The sequence below is a fragment of the Crotalus tigris genome, unplaced genomic scaffold (assembly GCF_016545835.1).
Source record: "Crotalus tigris isolate CLP2741 ecotype Arizona unplaced genomic scaffold, ASM1654583v1 scf7180000024167.7108832, whole genome shotgun sequence".
Classification (NCBI taxonomy): domain Eukaryota; kingdom Metazoa; phylum Chordata; class Lepidosauria; order Squamata; family Viperidae; genus Crotalus; species Crotalus tigris.
Window position 1 is genome coordinate 1,888,265 of NW_024100417.1, and position 20,813 is coordinate 1,909,077.

A 20,813-nucleotide genomic window follows, 5' to 3' on the forward strand; every position below is an offset into this window, starting at 1 on the left:
ACATCATCTGTGCTGATGATATTATCTAGTTTGCTAATGAAACGTCTGCAAGTAAACAACCAAGCTCAGAGAGCATCAACTCCGAAGCACAATATTAGAAGGCACAGTTCTAATATTAAAGAACTGGCTGTTCTCTCATGCCCTGGGCTAAGGTGGATGAAGCTCTGTGTGGTGTGCTTGTATATGTTTTTGAGTTGTTGGCAGAATTCACTCTTTTCTTTTTACCTACCTTGTTTTTTTTTTAATTTGACTTTTTTTAATCTATATTTTTTTTAAAAAACCCGCTACATAGTGAACTGCCCGGAGTCATTCTAGTGTCAGGCAGCACATAAATCAAATAAATAATGAAATGTTAAAATAACCAGAAAATCATGAATGAAGGAAAAAACAGAAATTGGGAGGAAGTAGATAGAAATATATGCAATTCTTAATTTCTAACAGATTTTACAAATATCAAGCTCTCATATCATAAAGCCTGTTCTACATAAACAAGTTAGCTTGCTTATAAAATATGCTTTGTTATGCAGTTAAAAAATATGGTTTAGCCAAAAAAGTTACTATATGTGTATTAATTGAATTTGATTTAAAATGAATCTTATATGAACCTAAAGTAATATCCTCACTATTGGTGGTGTTTATAATGATTTACTTCTTTTGACCCTTGACTTTGGTTATTTTATAAATTTCATTATCTTTTGAAAATAAAAAAGCTAGCCCACACTGAGACAAACTTTCTTACTGTTTCACGTGTTTGTTTACTCTTTGAGTTGACAAATTTCCAAGCACATCTAAATTTCTTTCACTTCTTAATGAATTAACATATCATTTAAAACAAAAATAATTGGAAATTTGCATAAGCTCTTTTTCTCCTGTCTCCCAAATTTGGAGAGGCAGGAGGAGAAAGTTTGCAAAAAGAATAAAAAGCATTTTTTTTCTTGATAATTTCTTGATCTTCATATTCATATCCAAAAGAAACAGGCATTGGTGGCAGACAACATCATGGGTTGTTCTCCATTTTTGTTGGCATCCATCACATTCAGTTAGAAAGCACTCTTCCACCATTTTTTCCATTTACTTAAGTTTAGTTGCTTTGTCTTGTGTGTCCAGGTGGTATAAGCCAGGAGTGGAGTTGGCCCAGTCCTAATGTGGGTTTTTAGGAGTTCAACAACACTGGCTAACATAACCCATTACTTTGTTCACCGTCCTTGCTGTAGGAAAGCTGCCAGCTTAGGGCAAGGCGGAGAGAATTAAGAAGGTGCTGGTTCCCCTCTCCCTAGAGGTGCTATACAGTCTTACCTGAATTTGATGCCCAAAGGAACACGGAGAATGCAGTTCTCTGCCTGGCACACTGCGCACACGGAAAGCCCCTTGCCTATCCAGGGAATGTGGACGTGCATTGCGCAGACGGGTTCGTTCGTGCCAGGATTTTAACTCTTCTGTCACTGCCGCCTTGGAGAGAACTCGAGGACCCACTGGGACAAAGTCCTTCAGGGATGGTGTGCGAACTACCCTGCTGTGGGCTACAACTGACCTGTGGAGTCTAACTGGCACCGCTTCTTCCTTGTAGGCAAAGTGGGCTGAGCTGCCAGAGAGAAAAGATGGCCGACTGTGGCAGAGCTCTCTCCCAGCAGTCAGGTGGCTACTGGGCACGTGTTCTGTGGCAGGAAAAAAAACTGGCCCTGAACGCAGGTTTTGAGGACACAGGCGGTGGTATTCTGCTTCTTGTCCCTTGAAGACCTGGTTATGGAACAGCTGCATGGGCTCCTCCTTGGACACGACAGTTGCTGGCTTCATAAAGGAAATGTCTGGGCTGCTGCTGCCGGCAGATGTTGTATAAGAGATGCTGGAGACATCTGAACTGCTATCTTCTGAAGCAGAGTGAAAGTTGGCTTTCAGAGCAGGGTTAGGATTGGATGCAGAGAAACAGAACTCAGGGACAGTCACGGTATAGTAGGTGGGGCGTCGCCTGGGTAGTGCACTTCTTCCACGGGACTCCAAACTTTCCCGAGTTGAACATACCCTGTGAGCCAGAATAAATTAGTTAAAACTACAAATGTAGCAATAGAAACAGCACTTAGACTTATATACCACTTCACAGTGCATTAAAACCCTAAGCTCTTTACAGAGTCAGCATTTGTCCCCTAGCAATCTGGGTCCTCATTTTACCGACCTCGGAAGGATGGAAGGCTGAGTGAACCTTGAGCCGTTCGGAATCAAACTCCTGGACTGAGCAATGAGTTAGCCTGCAGGACTGCATTCTAACCACTGTGCTACCACGGCTCTTTTGTTTGATCCTGGGAAAAAGGGGGAACATGACACTATCTTCTCAAAATCTAAACACAAAAACTCTTAAAATGTAGAGTTCAGAACTTCCATACATTTCATTCTGTCTACAGTGCATTCTACTTATGACTGGCCTTTCCTACTGTATCTCATTTCATGCCTATGCCATAAATGTTCATTTAAATCAGGGATGCCCAAACATGACAACTTTAAGACTTATGGACTTCAACCCCCAGAATTCCCCAGCCAGGAGTTGTGGGAGTTGAAATCCACAGGTTTTAAAGTTGCCATGCTTGGACACCCATGTTCTAAGAAAATATTTAAGGCTATATTTTTGACTTCTTTAGTGGATAACTTACTTTTTTATTTTATACCCATTTATATGGAACTATGAATAGGGTCAAGCAGCAGGCATACTTATATTCAGTTTCACCTTTCTTTCACATTTCTCATTTCAGGGCAATATGCCATCCACAGTTCTCTCCATCCCAATCAAAATTGCAATTTGAGTCAAATTCCCCTTCCTCCAATGTCCATATATTTCTTTATTTTAATTATTTATTTTGCTTATCATAGATGTTCTATTGGCCTCCTCCTTCTAGCTGACAGTATTCGCTAAACACTAATCCAGGGGTAGTCAACCTTGGCTCTTTTATGACTTGTGGACTTCAAAGCCCAGAATTCCTGAGCCAGCTATGCTGGCTCAGGAATTCTGGGAGTTGAAGTCCACGAGTCATAAAAGAGCCAAGGTTGACTACTCCTGCACTAATCTCTCATACAAAGCTACTTTCAGAGGCATTAAAGACTAGAAACTTTTTAAAAATGAGAGCTAAGATTCTCAAAGCTCTGTATTTTGGGATACACATAAATGGTCTGCATCATATGAATTAGTCTGGCTACAATACACATTTAAAGTGTCTGCTTGTTGTCAAAATCCATTGTTGGGTTAGGCAAGGTAATCATAGAAACATAGAAAACTGACAGCAGAAAAAGACCTAATGGTCCATTGAGTCTGCCCTTTGGGTTTGTTTGTTTGTTTGTTTATATTTTTGTTAATTTTTGTCAGATGATAGACATACGTTTATCACAAGCGAGTTTAAACTGTATGTTTAAAGCTTGTTGAACCACAGGAATGCTTTAATATATGGTATCTAAAGCTTTGAAATACCTTATCAGCTGAGACTGTCCTCTCCTTCCCGGGAATTCTGGGGTTGGAGGGGCACTGAAACCAGCCTGTCTTCTTACTTCCAGCTTCCTAGGAAGATCCAAGTGACACGGATGTGTCTCAACTGCCCTCTGAAGGGAAGGGCTGGGTGCCGGTGGGGACATTACGCTTGCTGTGCTATAATAGGATACAATGAGATAAAAAGTAAGAAACAGTTTTTCTGTCCACTTCCCAGTTTTCATTATTTTTCTACAAGCAAACCGAGGGCCACTGGTTAAGGGCTGTAAAAGTAGTTCTTTCCCATTATTTCTGAAACAGAACAGAAGCAAAAGAAAAGTCTGAAGATTGATGGGTGTCAATAAAATAACTGTTCAGGTTTAGCTAACTCTGATATTCTGGGTCGATGCTCCTCAAAGAGCATTTTGATCCCACATGTAGCCATAAGTCAAGGACTACTTGCATATGGGTTTGCCTTGAACTTTGGGCAGAGACCAGATGCTTCAATCAGTACCAGGCCAGGACAGACTATCCACTGGAGTTCCATCCCATCTTATAGGCCTATGATACCGGGGCTGCCAGCTAGATTCAAGGTGCTGATCTGAACATACAATGCTTCAAGTTCCTTGGCACCAGGCTACCTGAAACAAGGCTTCAAGTACATGTAGTCCTTGACTCACGGCCACAATTGAGCCCATCATTTCTGTTGCTAAGTGAGACATTTGTTAAGTGAATTTTGCCCCATTTTATATGACTTTTCTTGCCACAGTTGTTAAGTGAATCACTGAGTTGTTAAGTTAGTTGTTAAGTGAATTGGGCTTTCCCAATGACTTTGCTTGCCAGAAGGGACTCCACATCCTTCGTAAATAGGAGCCAGTTGCCAAGCGTCCAAATTTTGATCACATGACCATGCGGATGCTGCATTGGCCGTCAGTGTGAAAACGGTCATAAGTCACTTTTTTCAGTGCCATCGTAACTTTGAATGGTCACTAAATGAACTGTTGTAAATCAAGGACTACCTGTACATCAGCTTTCCAGGCGTCTACAGTACAATCGTCTGGGAAGACAGGAATTTGCTGTTTGAAATTGACATGGAAGAGGGCCTTATCCATGGTGGCACCTGTCTTGTGGAACCATCTTCTTCCCTGTAATATGCCAATTCATGCTGGCACCTTTTAAGTGTCTTTTTCAAAATTAAAATTTTATGTTGGCATTATCCAGCCATTAACTTCCCTCATATCTGTCTTGTAATATTCTTGTAATGGATTCGTCTTGTAAAGAAGGACGGACACTAAAGGGACAGGACACAACCAGTAAATACTTTAGAATCAGGGGTTCTCAACCTTGGCAACTTTAAGACTTGTGGACTTCAACTCCCAGAATTCTTCAGCCAGCAAAGCTGGCTGAGGAATTCTGGGAGTTGAAGTCCACAAGTCTTAAAGTTGCCAAGGTTGAGAACCCCTGCTTTAGATGTTGTCTCCAATTTTCCATCTACCTGAATTGCAGGAGCAGGAAAAAAGTTTCAGGTAATGCTCTTACCATGGCATTGCCACAAAATATAAATTAGGGTTGTTGTTTTTAAAATAGCTATAAAATTGTCACTGATTATCTATGGAGATTCTCAGTCATCCAGGTCATGGTTGTCTCAAAGGTGCTTTTTCAAAAGACAACTGGACTTCGTTTTTCCTTGAAGACGTTTCGCTTCTCATCCAAGAAGCTTCTTCTGAACTGAGAAAAAAAAACAAAGTCCAGTTGCCTTTTGAAAAAGCACCTTTGGGATATTGCCACTGATAGAATCAGAGGGTCAAAATGAATCAAAGTTTTCCCTAAATCCATTTCCTATTGCAAATCAAAATAATCTGACTACCAATTTACTATCCTAATTCATAATTTCATCTGTAGGCACATCTTAAAAGTAAGTGATACTTGCAAAAAAATTAGCCATCATAAACATCTGACTTCTATCACTGTGATCAATATTATTAATCAGTGTAATTAATAACACAAGATATTAATAATACACCCAGGATATAAAATATACTGATGGCACTTTTCTTATCTGTTCAATAAACGCTGTAACAAGGTAGACTAGTGCAATTTTAATATAGTGGGAAAAGAAGGATAATGTTAAGAATCCATGAATAAGCTGAGATTCTAACCAGAAAGTTCAATTCAACTTGCCTGTCATCAAGCATTGCAAATACACTTTGCAAGTTATTGTATTGCTTCTCTATAAATTACGATTTACATATATTCACCTCAACTCTTTGAAATCAAATAGAGACATCTTAACACAGAGAAAAGCACAGTAGAAAGATCTAGGGAACAAGTTTGACCTCAGCATGTTGTTGGTCTCAAACGACTTCTTGGGCTTCTCATAGGGCTTATCCAAACTAGTTTCTTTCCAGGGGCTATTCTGGATGGGAGAAGACTCCACTTCAGCAGCTGGATGATGAGTTGAATCTTCTAGAAAGCCAAGGGGGGAAAGTTGCGATGAAGAACTGTGGTAAGACTGGATTTGGGTCCAACGTATATTTTTTGTTGGAAGGTGAGGATTCACCACTGGGACTTCTTTAAAAAGAAAGGAGGATGATAGCTTGTCACCACAAACTTGAAAGTCCTTTAAACATTTGCTAAGCTACCTTGTACAGCTACACTCCCTTACTAGCCATTAATTAAATCAAAGGAGGACATTAAATTTCTCTGAGAACCATAATAAACATCCTTCCTTGCCTTCAAGCTTGGTACAGTGTTGCAGGCTAATCTCTTTAGTTGAATATGAAGTCATTAAATAAAAACAGCAGCAGCAAAATATGGAATGCATGGAGACTATGGTAAAGGAGGAATGTGGTTACTCTATGACTGAGATGGACACTTAAACTATGGGCTGCCGAAACATAACTTATTAAATTAGCCATTATTTGTTGAACATCTAAGCCAAAAGCAAATATTACATTTAATGAAAGTACAAATTTCTGGTAGCTTTTCAGACCTCAAGTTGTGACCTTCAGAATGTTTTGAGGAATTATTTGCTGTGCATTTTTTAAAAACATGACTAAAATGTTTATTTACTAACCCTCTGCAAGGCAAAACTTCTATTCTTGAACCCCCCCTCCCTCCCTGGGCATCATAACTCTAGGATGAAAAATTATTATTTTAAAAAATGCAACTTCACCATCCCAGAGGAAAAAAAGATTGTCTTTTTGTGTACGTGCGATGAGCTATGGAAACAGCCTTCCCTCTGAACTACTATTTGACTGGGGGGGGGAAGTATATTTATGTAAAATAACGAAGCATAGGTACGAATGTTATTATATTACCATGAAAAAATGATGTCACAAAATGTGTTCAAAAATACCGAAGTATAGAAAATCAGTAAACAATCAACTTGAAATGTTTTATGAAAGGGCATTCTTATCATGAAAAAGAAGGCCCTAAGAACAACTTCCGGTCTGCATTCAAAGGGAAGAACATCCCAAGTAAAGCCATTAGGATCATACTTAATTAACTTGCCTTCTTCTCTCACAGTCGCATCCAAGAAGGAACGTTCGTCAGAGGCACCAAACCCTTAAGATGAAATGGGGAAAGTTGCTGTAAATGGGAACTGTAAACCATTTTGCTATTCAGGATTCTAGATATTGGATTTCATTCACTCTTTCCACTTATTTCCCATATTCCCACCCCCCAGCCAACATTCTGAGGCCACTGAGCATAAACACCCCCACTACGTAATTACAAGTGAGACATCTCTTTGGTTTTTTTCTTCTTAAAGATTCTGTCCATTTCAGCAGTGCTTTTTGAGTTACTCATGGCATCAGAGAAAACATCAAAAATTAGGCTTTCTTTGAGCTATAGATTTCCAAGCAACTATCAGGAACACTGACAACTCATTAGAAATATGCAGTCATAAATTCCTCGCAGACCCACAGAAGGAACAACAAAAGCTTCTATCTTATTAGTATTGGGCTAACTCCAATAACCCAAACCACATCATTCAAGGTAAAGCATTCATGTACACTAAACTAGCCTCCTCAAAGAAACAGTCCATGGTACAACGAATTAATGCTAATCTAAAGGATTTGGATTTGCATTTCAGGCAGCATTTTTCCATACAGTCAAAATATTAAATTAGGAATTAATAGCTCAAAATTTCTTTTACTCTTTAGATGTCATGTGGATGAGACATGAGGGTAATAATCCAGTTCAGAGAGAAATGTCCTTAAGATGATTCATTTCAAAGAGCTTCACTCTGAAACAACAGGTAGATGCTAATAACCACTAGTTGCCTTTTATGGTCCAGCCAAGGTGGACTCTGAAGAGATGATCTCATTCAGTCAACAATATCTCTGCACAATCTACACAAAGTATTGTCCTTCTATTAAACAAAGAGTGCTTTTGTGTATAGGTTCAAACCTGATCAACTCTAGATACTGCTGGGAAAGAACCCCATTAGAAACCCTGAGAGTTTCTAACAGTTGCATAGACAATATTCAGTGTTCTTTTTTAAAAAAATAAGCTGCCTTTTTATGTTCCAGATACCCTAAACAAATAGTACAAGATATAAATGAAAACACTAAGCTCTCATCTACAAATATTTACCACGTGGGATTCTTGGGCAAAAAGCAATGAAGTGGGTGTATAAGAAGCCATCCAGTTACCCCAGTGAAGTCTTTTTCAATATAGCTATTTTCATAGTAGTATATCTGAACTAGTAAATGCTAAAGCCAATTACTGGGAGGGAAGAAAGGAATTAGCAAGGATTGAGCCTAATATTGAAGTCCAAAATATGTTCATTCTATGTGCAAGTAAGTCTGACTGAGTTCAATACAGCTTACGTCTCATTTCAATGTTCACAGGATTGCACTTTTTTTTGTAAAAATAACAAAATAAAAAAGTTGGAAGGGACCTTGGTGGTCTTCTAGTCCAACTGTCTGTTCAAGTAGGAGACCCTATACCATTTTAGACAAATGGCTTGTCCAATCTCTTCCTGAAAACCTCCAATGATGGAACAAATTCTGAAGGCAAGCTGTCACACTGATTAATTGTTCTCACTGTCAAGTAAGTGACAGGGACTAAAAAAGAATCAGTGAACCTTCTACTACCCAGGGCCTTGCAGGCATGTTTCCACTACAGTTTTCAGAATTCCTAGGGAATGTCTCTATTCGCCATGTTGCTGGGAATTCTGTAGTCCCAGCACAGCTAGAGGAGGCAGCTTGGGAAGCTAAGCTAGGTGACTGATTAAGGGTTAAATCTGATACTACAAAGCTTTGCATCAATCATTCACCGCAGGCTTCTACATGCTTCCTCCTCCAGCTGCCTCTCCCTGTTTTTTTTTTTTTTTTTCTTGAGTTCTCTTTGGCAACCACTTACAGAAAATTTCCCTTGGTATCTTATCACAGCAGGAAGAAGCCATAAAAGGTCAGCTTCCTGCTTTGAACTGGGATGAATTCCACTCAAGCCGTGCCTGTCAAAAGTTCATTTAACCTGTTTCTTATGATTTACAGGGACAAGTACTTAATCCTAACCTCTGTCTCATTTCCTGACAATCTTTCTAATTTCAAAACCTACTTCCTCATAATAACAAAGAATCTTGTGGCAGCCTAAAGAGAAACAAATCTATTTTAACAAAAAATATTAGTCCTTAAAGTTTTGTGAGGCTTGTGTCTGTCTCTACCCTCCCGGTTTTTAGGTCTTCAGTCAAAAGGGGCTTTAATTTTACTCTCTGTAGTGGCTATACAGAATAAACTGATTAGCCTGTCCTTGGTAAGAGTGTATTATTATTATTACCATCATATCTTTAACTTTTCAGGCCTTCTTTTTGCAGACAAACAGGCTTGCTTGCCAAAATATGTACTTACAACTTTGCTTTCCAAGCCATCTAAGAAGTATTTCAAAGTCATTCAATCTATTGGTATAAATTACAGAAGGGTGGCCCAGCTGTAGGCTGTCCTTAATGGTCCCTAGGAAAAATAATGCAAAACAACCACAACTTTTAACACACCAGGGCCAAGGAGGATTTGGTTGCGGGGTTACAGTTGTTTTACTTCCTTGAGGACTGTACTAAGTTTATGCTTGGCTTTTATATACTTCATGCTTCAAAGTGGCAGGAATTAAAAATTCAGTGGTGCAGCTGGATGGGGCTGCGGAAATTACAAAAATGAATTTCAGAGATTGTACTGAATTAGATAACACCATGCTCCAGATTGATTCCACTTACCTTCTAAGGCTGGAGCAATGGTCTTCAGCAGGGTGGACTGTTTGGATGCCAGGCGATATTCACTGAGCGCTTGCTCCAACTCCTTCAGTTTCTTTTCCTCTTTCAAAACAGCACTTTTCCGGCGTTTTCGAACCTGCTTGGCAAGATTTTCTTCCTTGGAAAGACATCGAGCAGCTTCAGCAATCTGCAGCTGCAGAGCCAGATCTCTCTCTAATGTGCTCAGCGGATCCTGGAGAAAAGGAAGGGAGACTATATTCCAAAATCTGTCTTTTCTGAGTGTTCTTAGCAAGGGTGGTATGACTGGCCTTTTAAAGAGAATAGAGGAGGATATAAAGTATCAGAACTTAGAGTCACTCCTTGAAGAAGTCAGCACAGATCTGACATCATCACCCTATTCTCTGCTCCGAAGACTCCTTTTGTGGACATCTTGGTAATTAACTATGATACATCCTTTTTAGCTAGTTATGTTTTGAATGATTTCTAGCGATACACTTCGTCACTGTAAACTGATCTGGGGGTTTCCATAGAAGCCAATGTCAGCCACGTTTTGTAAGGTTTGTGCAACAAAAATTGGCCTGAATTAGTTCTGACACTGGTCATGCAACAAAATCTTTGCTGTGTAAGAGAAATAACAGTTGTTTGATGATTATTTCAGGCTAGATGCTTTTGTCTGGGATGGGGAAAACAGATAAAAAGGAAAAAAGAAGGGAAATCAATGTTTTAACAATTTTCAAATGTCTATGTTCAGCATGCTACCTTGGAAGTTCTGGGAGTTGAAGTCACACATCTGAAAATTGCCAGTGTTGAGAATCCCTGTTCTAAAGCATAATGTATTGCTCCACATAGAAAAAAAATATCTGGCACAAAAGGATTGTATGTTAGATTTGCTCGATGAATGATGTTTATGACATGTTCCAGGCAACATGTCATAAAAATCTGTGGAATGTAAGTAATAACAGTCCAAATGGCTCACAAACTAATAAAAGAACTCCCAATTAGATCCATGTTGGATCTGCTAGGCAACTGTAGCCTGCTGAAAAATAGATCTTCCCTGTCTTCAGTTGCAGAAAAGATTCCACAATTCCCGTGTGTATACTATACGCATATGTGCACATAAGTGTATACATATGCAGTGAGCATTTTAGTGTGAGAAAATCTACATGTTGATGGAGACAACAAAAGGAAGCTTCTTCAGGCATAGGGGTGCATTAAAAAAAGGTAATTAATTGGATTTGGGCTGAAGTTAATTCTTCTGGAAATAGCATCTCCCTTCATGATCCAACTAGAATCTCAGGGCTTATTGCCCTTGAAAGATTTTCATGATTCAAGTAATTATGCTGAGACTTAGTGTGCAAAATACGCTATGTTTCAAATCAATTTTCCTAACAATTTTCTTTTTATATTAAACATTCAATAAACAAGGAAAAACAAACAGGGGAAGGTCATGCTTGGCATAAAAAGCAGGCGATGGTACATCATGTTGCTAGAGTTATGGAAAATGATGGGCCAAGACAATATTGCACAAGTTACCAGATACATCCCTCACTAAATGTAATCTTCCTGCCACTTTTCAGCTAGAATAATTAAACACTAATCACAAAGAATGATTTTCAGCTCTTTCGGGGCATCTTACAAGCAGTGTAGGGATGCTAATCCAATTTAAAGATTTAGGTGGTGATTATTTCGGATTTAAGTAATCGACAGTTAAAAGGGTGTGCTCTTTTGTCTATTCCACTGGACTGATGTCTAAGGCAAAATTCCCAGCCTCCTGCTGAACTAGCAAACCGGATGAATTAAAACTATTTACAGACTAAGCAGATATGTCCTGCTTCCAGTATAACAGGTTCCTAATAGTTGAGGAGGAAACACAAAGTAGTATGCAATATTTCATTGAGCTGGAGGTTAAGAGGGAAAAAGATTGGAATAGTGTGTGAATATACAAGTGCATGTCTGGACTCTGCGTGTGAGACAAAGAGAAGCAAGGGGCTTCCAAAAGAACAATTTTATTTAGCACCACACTGTCTGCCTCCCATTGAGGGGAACTTATAGAGAGAACAAACAGCACACCACATGCCATCCTTATTTAGATTATAATAATAATAATAGTAAAGTTGGAAGGGACCTTGGAGGTCATCTAGTCCAACCCCCTGCTCGGGCAGGAAACCCTACACCATTTCGGACAAATGGCTGTCCAGTCTCTTCTTAAAAACTTCCAGTGTTGGAGCATTTACTGCTTCTGGAGGCAAGCTGTTCCACTGATTAATTGTTCTCACTGTCAGGAAGTTTCTCCTTAGTTCTAGGTTGCTTCTCTCCTTGATTAGTTTCCACCCGTTGCTTCTTGTCCTGCCTTCAGGTGCTTTGGAAAATAGCTTAATTCCCTCTTCTTTATGGCAGCCCCTGAGATATTGGAATACTGCTATCATGTCCCCCCTTGTCCTTCTCTTCGTTAAACTAGACATACCCAATTCCAGCAACCGTTCCTTATATGTTTTAGCCTCCAGTCCCCTAATCATCTTTGTTGCTCTTCTCTGTACTCTTTCTAGAGTCTCAACATCTTTTTTACATCGTGGTGACCAAAACTGGATGCAGTATTCCAAGTGTGGCCTTACCAAGGCATTGAAGAGTGGTATTAATACTTCGCGTGATCTTGATTCTATCCCTCTGTTAATGCAGCCTAGCACTGTGTTGGCCTTTTTGGCAGCTGCAGCACACTGCTGGCTCATATTTAACTGATTGTCTACTAGGACTCCGAGGTCCCTCTCACAGTTACTACTATTGAGCATGGTGCCACCTATGCTGTACTTGTGCATTTGGTTTTTCTTGCCTAAATGTAGAACCTTGCTTTTTTCACCATTGAATTTCATTTTGTTAGTTAGTGCCCAGTGTTCAAGTCTGTCCAGATCCTTCTGTATCTGAAGCCTGTCTTCTGGAGTGTTGGCTATTCCTGCCAGCTTGGTGTCATCTGCAAATTTGATGAGTTCCCCATCTATCCCTTCATCCAAATCGTTGATGAAGATGTTGAAGAGTACTGGGCCCAGAACAGAGCCCTGGGGCACCCCACTACACACTTCCCTCCATATAGATGCAGTTCCATTGAGGACCACTCGCTGAGTACGGCCGTCAGCCAGCTACGGATCCATCTGGTGGTGGTTCTGTCTACCCCACATTTTTCTATCTTGTCAAGTAGTAGGTTGTGATCTACTTTATCAAATGCCTTACTGAAGTCCAAGTAAATTATGTCCACAGCATTCCTCTGATCCACTAATTTTGTCACTTGGTCAAAGAATGCAATAAGATTTGTCTGGCATGATCTATTTTTGACAAACCCATGTTGGCTTTTAGTAATGACTTTGTTTGCCTCTAGGTGTTCGTTGATTCGTTGTTTGATTATCTTTTCCAGGATCTTCCCAGGTATTGAGGTCAGGCTGATAGGTCTGTAATTTCCTGGATCCATTTTTTTTCCTTTTTTGAGGATGGGAACTACATCAGCTCTTTTCCAGTCCTCTGGTAGTTCCCCTGTGTTCCAGGATCTTTGAAAAATATAGTTCAGTGGCTCTGATATCACATCTGCCAGTTCCTTGAGAACTCTGGGGTGTAATCCATCTGGTCCTGGCGATTTGAACTCATCTAGGCTGGACAGGTGCTCCCTAACCATTTTCTTGCCTATCTTAACTTGTGTTTCTGTTTTGTTTTTTATGGCACTATTTTTGATAGGTTGGTCTGTTTTTTCCCTTTGTGTAAAGACAGATGCAAAAAATGAGTTAAATAGTTCTGCTTTCTCCCTGTTGCTTGTCACCTTCTTGCCACTTCCACCCACTAATGGACCAATCATTTCCTTCACTTTTTTCTTGTTTTTTACATGTTGAAAGAAGCTTTTTTTGTTATTTTTGACTTTGGTCGCAAGCCTTAGTTCATTTTGAGCCTTGGCTTTCTTCACTTCATCTTTGCAGGCTCGGGCTATTTGCTGATATTCTGACTTAGTTATGTTCCCCTCTTTCCACTTTCTATACTTGTCCTTTTTATCTTTCAATTTGTCAGAGAGTTCTTTATGCAGCCATGCTGGTTTCTTTTGAGAGCTGTTATTTTTCCTCTTTGTTGGTATTGTGCTAGACTGTGCTTTTATTATCTCATTTTTCAAAATTTCCCAAGCTTCTTGAGTTGTTTTCCCCTTGAGGATTCTCATCCATGGAATCCTTCCCAAGCCCTCTCTAAGTTTATTGAAATTAGCTCTCTTGAAGTCCAAGACTCTAGTTTGACTGTGTTCTATTGGTTGTGCTTCTATAATGTTGAATTCTAATATTGCATGATCACTTCCTCCCAGGGTTCCTATGGCTTCAACACCGTCTATCATTTCATCTCTGTTAGTGAGAATTAGATCCAAAATGGCTAATCCCCTAAATTAATTAGTAAAATTGAACATAGGACACAGGCAGGAGAAACACTATTTGCAAAAGAGACACTGCATCCTACATGTTTGATAGGAAGGAAACCCGAGGCTTCCAGATCCCTTATCTACCCTTCACTTTCTACTGGGAACCACTTTCAGACACTTTTTTTAAATTGGGAATCCATAATTTGTAAAAATCCCATGCAAGCTTTTTCCACAGAGAAAAAGGTTTCCTAGATTGGCTGAACTAGGTTTCAAAGGGAGACTGAGCTTTATGCATGAAAGAAACCATGCCTCTATATAGGTTGGCTACTAGGTATCTTCCATTTGGAATCTGAAGTTAATCCTGTCTTTTTTTTATTTACCCAACTTACTCCTACTGGAGCGGGAAAGTTGGAAATGCTGTATATTGGATTTTGACTGACTGTGTTGGGATCCTTCTACACTGAAGCACCTATGAAAAGAATAGCAGGTACAAAATGATCAAGCTAACTAGGAGGAAGAAATGTCTTTTCTCAGCCTTAGTGCTACTTTTATATAATTGAAGAGCTTTTTTTTTTTTTTTTGCTTTATGGCTGAACCTATAGAAATGTTTTAAGTTTCAGAACATTGGCCCGATCTTTGCTGATGGCCCGATAAAGGTTAAGAAGTAACAGGAGGTCCTTACAGAGCAGGGTTAAGAAAATAGAGATGCCAGACTTGTATTCAGCCAAGATCACCAGCATTGCAAAGCTACTCTTCTTCCACTCTATTCCAAACAGCCTTAGCAGCAGAAGTTCCCATGACTACTGCTATTAACTACAAGAGCAAGCAAAATTAGATGCTGATCTGGTAATCCTGTTCAGGGACCTTTGGAGGCCAGAATATCAAGCAGGGATTCCCAGAACCTCTTTCCTAACCAAACTAATTGTGTCCATGACTGAACTGCAATTCACTTGTTGTTTTTTTCCCTCCTGGAATCCATTTATATTTACATGCTGATTCAGGCAACACAACCTTCTGGGTAACTCAAATGTTTGTGCTCATCCACACTCTCTAAACCCCAAAAGGTTGTGAGCAAGGTGCCTTACTGCTCCTGAAAGAATAGCCTTTTGGTCCAGTTTGAAAGCAGCACCAATTCGACGGCGGACCTTCGGGGGCTTCTCTCCTGGTTTCAGAGGATATTCTGAAGACAGCATTCCTGTCAATTCCTGCCCAGAAAAAAAAACGTAGAAGCAGCACAAGTCAAGGAGAGCCTTAAGGTTAGGCAATGTAAAGCAGCTGAACTGAGTATCATGAAAGAGCAGCATATTTGTCATTAACTGATTTATTAATATATTTCTCCTGCCAGATAGGAGGGGAAATATTTTTGTGATTTTTTCTGCTTCTGGTGCCACAACAATTTAATAGGCCTTGGGCACTGCATACCTTGACCTGGAAACAGAATGCTATTTCTTCTGCTGCCTGAAGTAGCAATTTAGCCAAGATTGCCGCTAAAGCTGATTGCCAAAGGGGAACAGGCAGTATCTAATCTATTTATTTAGCACACCACCATAGTATATTTTATTTAACTTTTTTGAATTTGCATTCAGTAACGAGCCTGAAAATATCAATAAAAGGAGATAAATAAGTTGACGTTCATTTTAATGGGCTTGGTATGCAGTTAGCTTTTGGCTTTTTCTTATTTTCTAAATAGCCTTCAGTTAATTTCAGGCAGAGAGAACGACCAAAAATTGAATGCTTGGGGAAATACCCAGGATTGAATTCATTGCAAGATAATTTCTAAACTAATTATTTTAAGGGGCTTTTTATAAGTTGGTGATTAGTCAAACAAAGAAACAGGAAGACAGTCAATGAACTGATTCAAGGGAAGAAGTAGATCCTAGAGACAATAGAATGTTCTGGGGGAGACTCCCAATAGGGACCTAACTGGAAACAAGTTTGATATTAACTTAGTAACTTTCTGTATTTATGTTTAGACATTGTCAGAGAAGATAACAATGGCTTGATGGGATGGATTTTGTTTGGTAGAAATTTTCATATTCACATATCGACTAACAGCTGCACAATCAGGTTTATTAAGAAACTTGAAAGGAGAATTGTAGATTTAATTAAAAGACTTGAGTTGCTTTACCAAGCTACTTCTTAAATGATGCATGAGCTTCTATCACAGACCAAGTGTTTGTGAGATCCATTTTACTCTTTCACTATCTTCACACTTAGCCTAGGTATCATTCAATCTCTATAGAAAGCTCTTCTCATTTCTTTGGACAGTGGAATCCCAACCCTTCCAGACATGCTTTCTTTCCTGCAGTAATGCACCTTACAAATCCCTAATATGGTTAACAGTTCTACAACTCTTTTGGCTCCTTACAGCTTCACGCAAGCATAATCTTCGTAGTTCCTGTAAACAGGCTTCCAGACGTTCCTCAAGGGCCTTTTGCTGCTTCCTCATGGCTTGTGTCAAATCCTTCATTGCAGCCATGGGGCTATCAGGTCCTGAAAGAATTAAAAAAAAACAAAAAACAAGTATAGATTGATTTGTCAGAAAAGAAAGCTCGGATGGGATGAATTTTGATAATATTTGATCAGTCAGACAAAGATGGCCTTTGGCAGCTTCTTTAAGCACAGGCAGGGGTTGTAAATGCATCTTCAAAGACCAATAACATTGTTATCACAAAATTCTGTTTAACATCAAAAGAGCTTTTCTGAACCTCATCAGATAAGGCATGGAATGTGTCCAACAGCAAGGATTGAGTAGCTCCACTTCATAGACAATGGGCAGGTCAAGGTTGTTATAGACAAGATAAATACAAGGCCTAAGGCCAACATCTGTAAATGTTACCTTATTAGCAAAGAAAGCACATTTATTTATTGCTCTGCCCATGGATTGAAGAAGAAATATCCGGCATTGATTTTTAAAGCCTACACAGAATTTCTTCCATGGGATCAGCTCTCTGACTCCTTTCAAGCATATGATATCAGCCCATACAGGTTTTAATCAAACAGGGCACTGACAATCTCTCCATGTACACGATTCATAACATAGGGCAGGGTAAGATTCTGTCAGCATGGTCTAAATTTGATGGCACTGAAGAAAGAGCAATTCTTATTCAGATGTGCGAACTGTATATGGTAATAAGCTCCTGGGAATTTGCTGAGGAAGCAGAGGTTGTATGATGACTTCCCTAATTTATTTATTTCAAAATCAATTTTCCAAGTGCACATGGAACTAGCTTTTCTTTCCAAAATAAAAAATCCAGCTAGGTGTGCCACAACTGAGCTTTTTGCAGTCTCAAGAGCTTCCAAAGTAAAGAAAATACTTCTTCATTATGCTTGTACTTCTTAATACTGCCTTTATTCAAGAGGCTAAAAGGAAAATCCAGGCTTGCACCCTGTCCAGACCACAACAGAAGATGTCTTGTTGGCAATTAGACTATATCTTCATTGGAATAATCCACATCAGCTCTTTCTTAGTGCTACCTTGTGTTATTAAGGATGCTATAGTAATTCGTGAGAGTGAGTAAACCATCCTGAGAAAAAGAAGAATTAGTGGGCCTGACTCTCTATAAATTCTTATACATATATTGCCTGTATGGAGAAAGGCTCTAGACCAGAGTTACATCAAAGGCTGGGCTTATGAATCTTGCCAGATTGTAAAATAGCCTGCTTTGTTTTGATTTAGTGGGATATATACACTCAGCTCCTGTAATTTATTCAATAAACCATGAATCAGCGCACAGCACTGGATATGTACCACTTTCCTATCCAAGGAAGCATTTAATTGTATATGCGTTGCCTTAGCTGATGTGTGGTTAGATTATTATTTGTTTTGCTACAAAAGTATGTAGCTCAGAGCTTTTTAGCAATTCAACAAGTTTAGAAATAACTAAAGAAGTACAAGGCATCACACAACATTCATGCAAAAAGAATGTCACATATTTCATGCTTAGATTTCTAATAAAATAGCTTCTCAAAAGTCTGCTTGGTCAGAAAAAGAAAGGATTAATACTTCAATGTAATAGCTGGCCTGTATTTCAAGGCAACTGAAAAGCTTTGCAGTGGTAATAAGTTATACTGTAAGATGAGTGGCAAGCATCAGGCCAAACAGAAGGCTCCACCCTGTCCTATCATTCCTCAAATCTGATACAACTGTTGTTGTCACCAGCTCCTGGCTCTGGTTCCTGTCCAAGATCAATTCTTATTTTGCAAAATTGCCCTTCATCACTTCAATGTAAAGACTATATCTTGTGCAACATCGTAACCCATCTGAGATAAAGCCACACTGATAAACTCTGACTGCTGGGCCAGCCATGACTAATAAGGTGTGGAATTCTGTGCACAACTGTATTTTGTGTCAATTGCAACAAATGAGTGTTAGCAACATCAACAGAGTCTAGCCTAAGCAAACCTCTGTCTACAGCAAGCCACAGAAGAAAGACCCCAGCAGAGTATATATTGTTGCTTAAACTTGTTGACATAAGAAAGCATCCAGGAGATGTCTGCATTTTTCCAAGAAGAAACTTCCCCATTAGTCACTTACCGGACTGGATTATGATGCCACTGTCTGTATCGCTGGTCTCATCCTTATTCTTACTTTTCATGGCCAAACCCAGGTTGTGAAGAGAGACAGTATGGTCACACCTGGAAAATGCTGTAATGTCTTCTGCTAATACAAAAAGGGCATGACTGAGATATGCTTTGTACAAACACAAAGTGAGCAAGAACAATGCTAAAAGAAAGGGCTGGATGGGGGCCTTCCACTGACTGTGGAACTTGCTGTCAGAACTTGGTTACCTAGAGGCCTCTATCTTGCAAAGTTTCTACTTAGGGCTCCTATGTGGACCCAAGGCCAATAATGTGCTGATAAATATTTAACATCTGGCTCCACTGTTGCTGCCAGGTGTTAAATATTTATCAACTAACAGGGTCCTCACTAGGCATCAGGGCTGAACTCTGCTTTCAACTGGCTCACAAAGTTTCCAAAAAAATCAACAATTGACTCCAATAAGCCAATATGAGCCAGCTTCAGCATACCACTACCCAAGACTCACATTCCATTCCTGCTTCCCACCTTCCAAATTTTCTATTCAGTAAGAAGAAATCATTTGATTGCGACAATGTCTATGCAGATTCTCAATCATCCAGGATATGGATGTCCCAAAGGTATGTTTCCAAAAGGTAACTGGACTTTCTTGGTTTTCACTAGAAACCTAAACTATGTGGATTCTTTTTGCATGAATGCTGTATGATGCCTTATGTTTCTTTAGTACAAGGAAAGGAAGTTTTCAAGGAAAAAAAAAACAAGGAAGTCCAGTTACCTTTTGGAAAAGCATCTTTGAGATATTTCACTGGGACTATCATAGGTTGTGTTGCTGATACTATCAAATGTCAGATTGCCAAGGCTGTTCTATGCTAAATCATGTAAGGAAACTGAATTATGTTTGATCTAGCACAGTGTTTCTCAACCTTGACAATTTTAAGGCACGTGGACTTCAACTCCCAGAATTCCACAGCCAGCACTGCTGGCTGTGGAATTCTGGGAGTTGAAGTCCACGTGCCTTAAAATTGTCAAGGTTGAGAAACACTGTACCGTAAATGCCGGCGTATAAGGCGACTTCCGCAAGCACTGAAATCGGCGCCAAACACGGGGGTCATCTTATACGCCGAGTCGTCTTATACGCCGGAAATACTGGTAGTTTCCAGCGTATAAGACGACGTTCTAGGAATGCGGCCCGGCTATAAAGACAGGGGTCGTCTTATACGCCGGCATTTACGGTAATCTAGCACATAACCTCACAATAAAATAAAAAGGCTTTTGGACTTCTAATTATTGCTGAACTACAACTCCCACAGGCCATTAGAACTTATTAGAATGAATGAGGCTCCTAGCAGCTTATATTTAAAAACATCTGGAGGGCTACCATCTTAACATAAAGAGAAGTTGCTTTCTGTAAACCTGTTAAATGTGAAGGGATATAAAAGGGATAATCATTAATCTCAGATGAAAATTTAAATAATCCAATTCACATAGAATACAAATTTAAATTACCTTGTCACTAAGATTGCATAGAACCTTAACTAGAATTAACAATAATAATTTAACATTGTATAGTGATACTATACATACAATAATTCAGTATTATTATCCAAAAACTGTAGGAAGAGGAAGGCTAACATAGATGCCTCTAAGTTAGTTCGGAACAGAGCGAGAATCAAATCAGGACTGATATATAACCCAAGTCTCCTGGCCTTTAGGTTCCACTCGCTGTTAATAGCTAAACCAAACCAGAAAACACATTTCCAATCTGGAGAAAATTGTGGGGAAAAAGACAATGAGAGAGGGAGAGAAAAAGAGACAGAGAGATGGAGGGAGGGAGGGAGGGAGGGAGGGAAAAGAGAGAGAAAGAAACTTGCTGGAGAGAGAGAATTCTTATCTCCCTTACATGTTCTCTCTAATTTTGTGATGATGCCATATGCCCAATCATTCCACTCCTGCTCCCCCCCCCCCCAGCAAAAAGTAAATCTATAGAAGCTATGCCATAAGGTTGGCAGGAAGTGCTAAGCAAACAAATTCCAGCTTTGGAAGATGTGACCATGAAACTTCAGTCCAGATGCCCAGATGGGCCATTCAAAACTGGGGTATTATATGGTAGGGATCATTTTTTATTGCTTTCCCAGCAGCCAGGGTGACTCCAAGCCTTCCTCTTTGCAACCACACTTGTTTGCACAGCACTTCCCCACCCTTACTGGATGAGTCAATCTGAAAGTCACTCTGAGTTTCT

The 20,813-nt window shown here is 39.5% G+C and overlaps 1 protein-coding gene across 5 annotated transcripts in view; it reads right to left on the reverse strand.

The window, feature by feature from the left end:
- Positions 1-20,813, reverse strand: part of INAVA (innate immunity activator) — a 79,426-nt gene that overhangs the window by 4,359 nt on the left and 54,254 nt on the right. For 3 of the 5 annotated variants that reach the window (XM_039323190.1, XM_039323189.1, XM_039323188.1), the window contains 8 exons: positions 18,572-18,694; positions 16,403-16,527; positions 15,120-15,239; positions 9,663-9,891; positions 6,959-7,012; positions 5,782-6,016; positions 3,452-3,625; positions 1,297-2,020 (listed from right to left, as the gene is read on the reverse strand). In XM_039323190.1, the coding sequence (XP_039179124.1) occupies positions 1,297-2,020; positions 3,452-3,625; positions 5,782-6,016; positions 6,959-7,012; positions 9,663-9,891; positions 15,120-15,239; positions 16,403-16,527; positions 18,572-18,632 (1,722 nt within the window). In that variant the 5' untranslated portion in view covers positions 18,633-18,694. Of the gene's footprint in view, positions 1-1,296; positions 2,021-3,451; positions 3,626-5,781; positions 6,017-6,958; positions 7,013-9,662; positions 9,892-15,119; positions 15,240-16,402; positions 16,528-18,571; positions 18,698-20,813 lie in introns of all 5 variants that reach the window. The other 2 variants (XM_039323191.1, XM_039323192.1) reach the window with 2 other exon arrangements.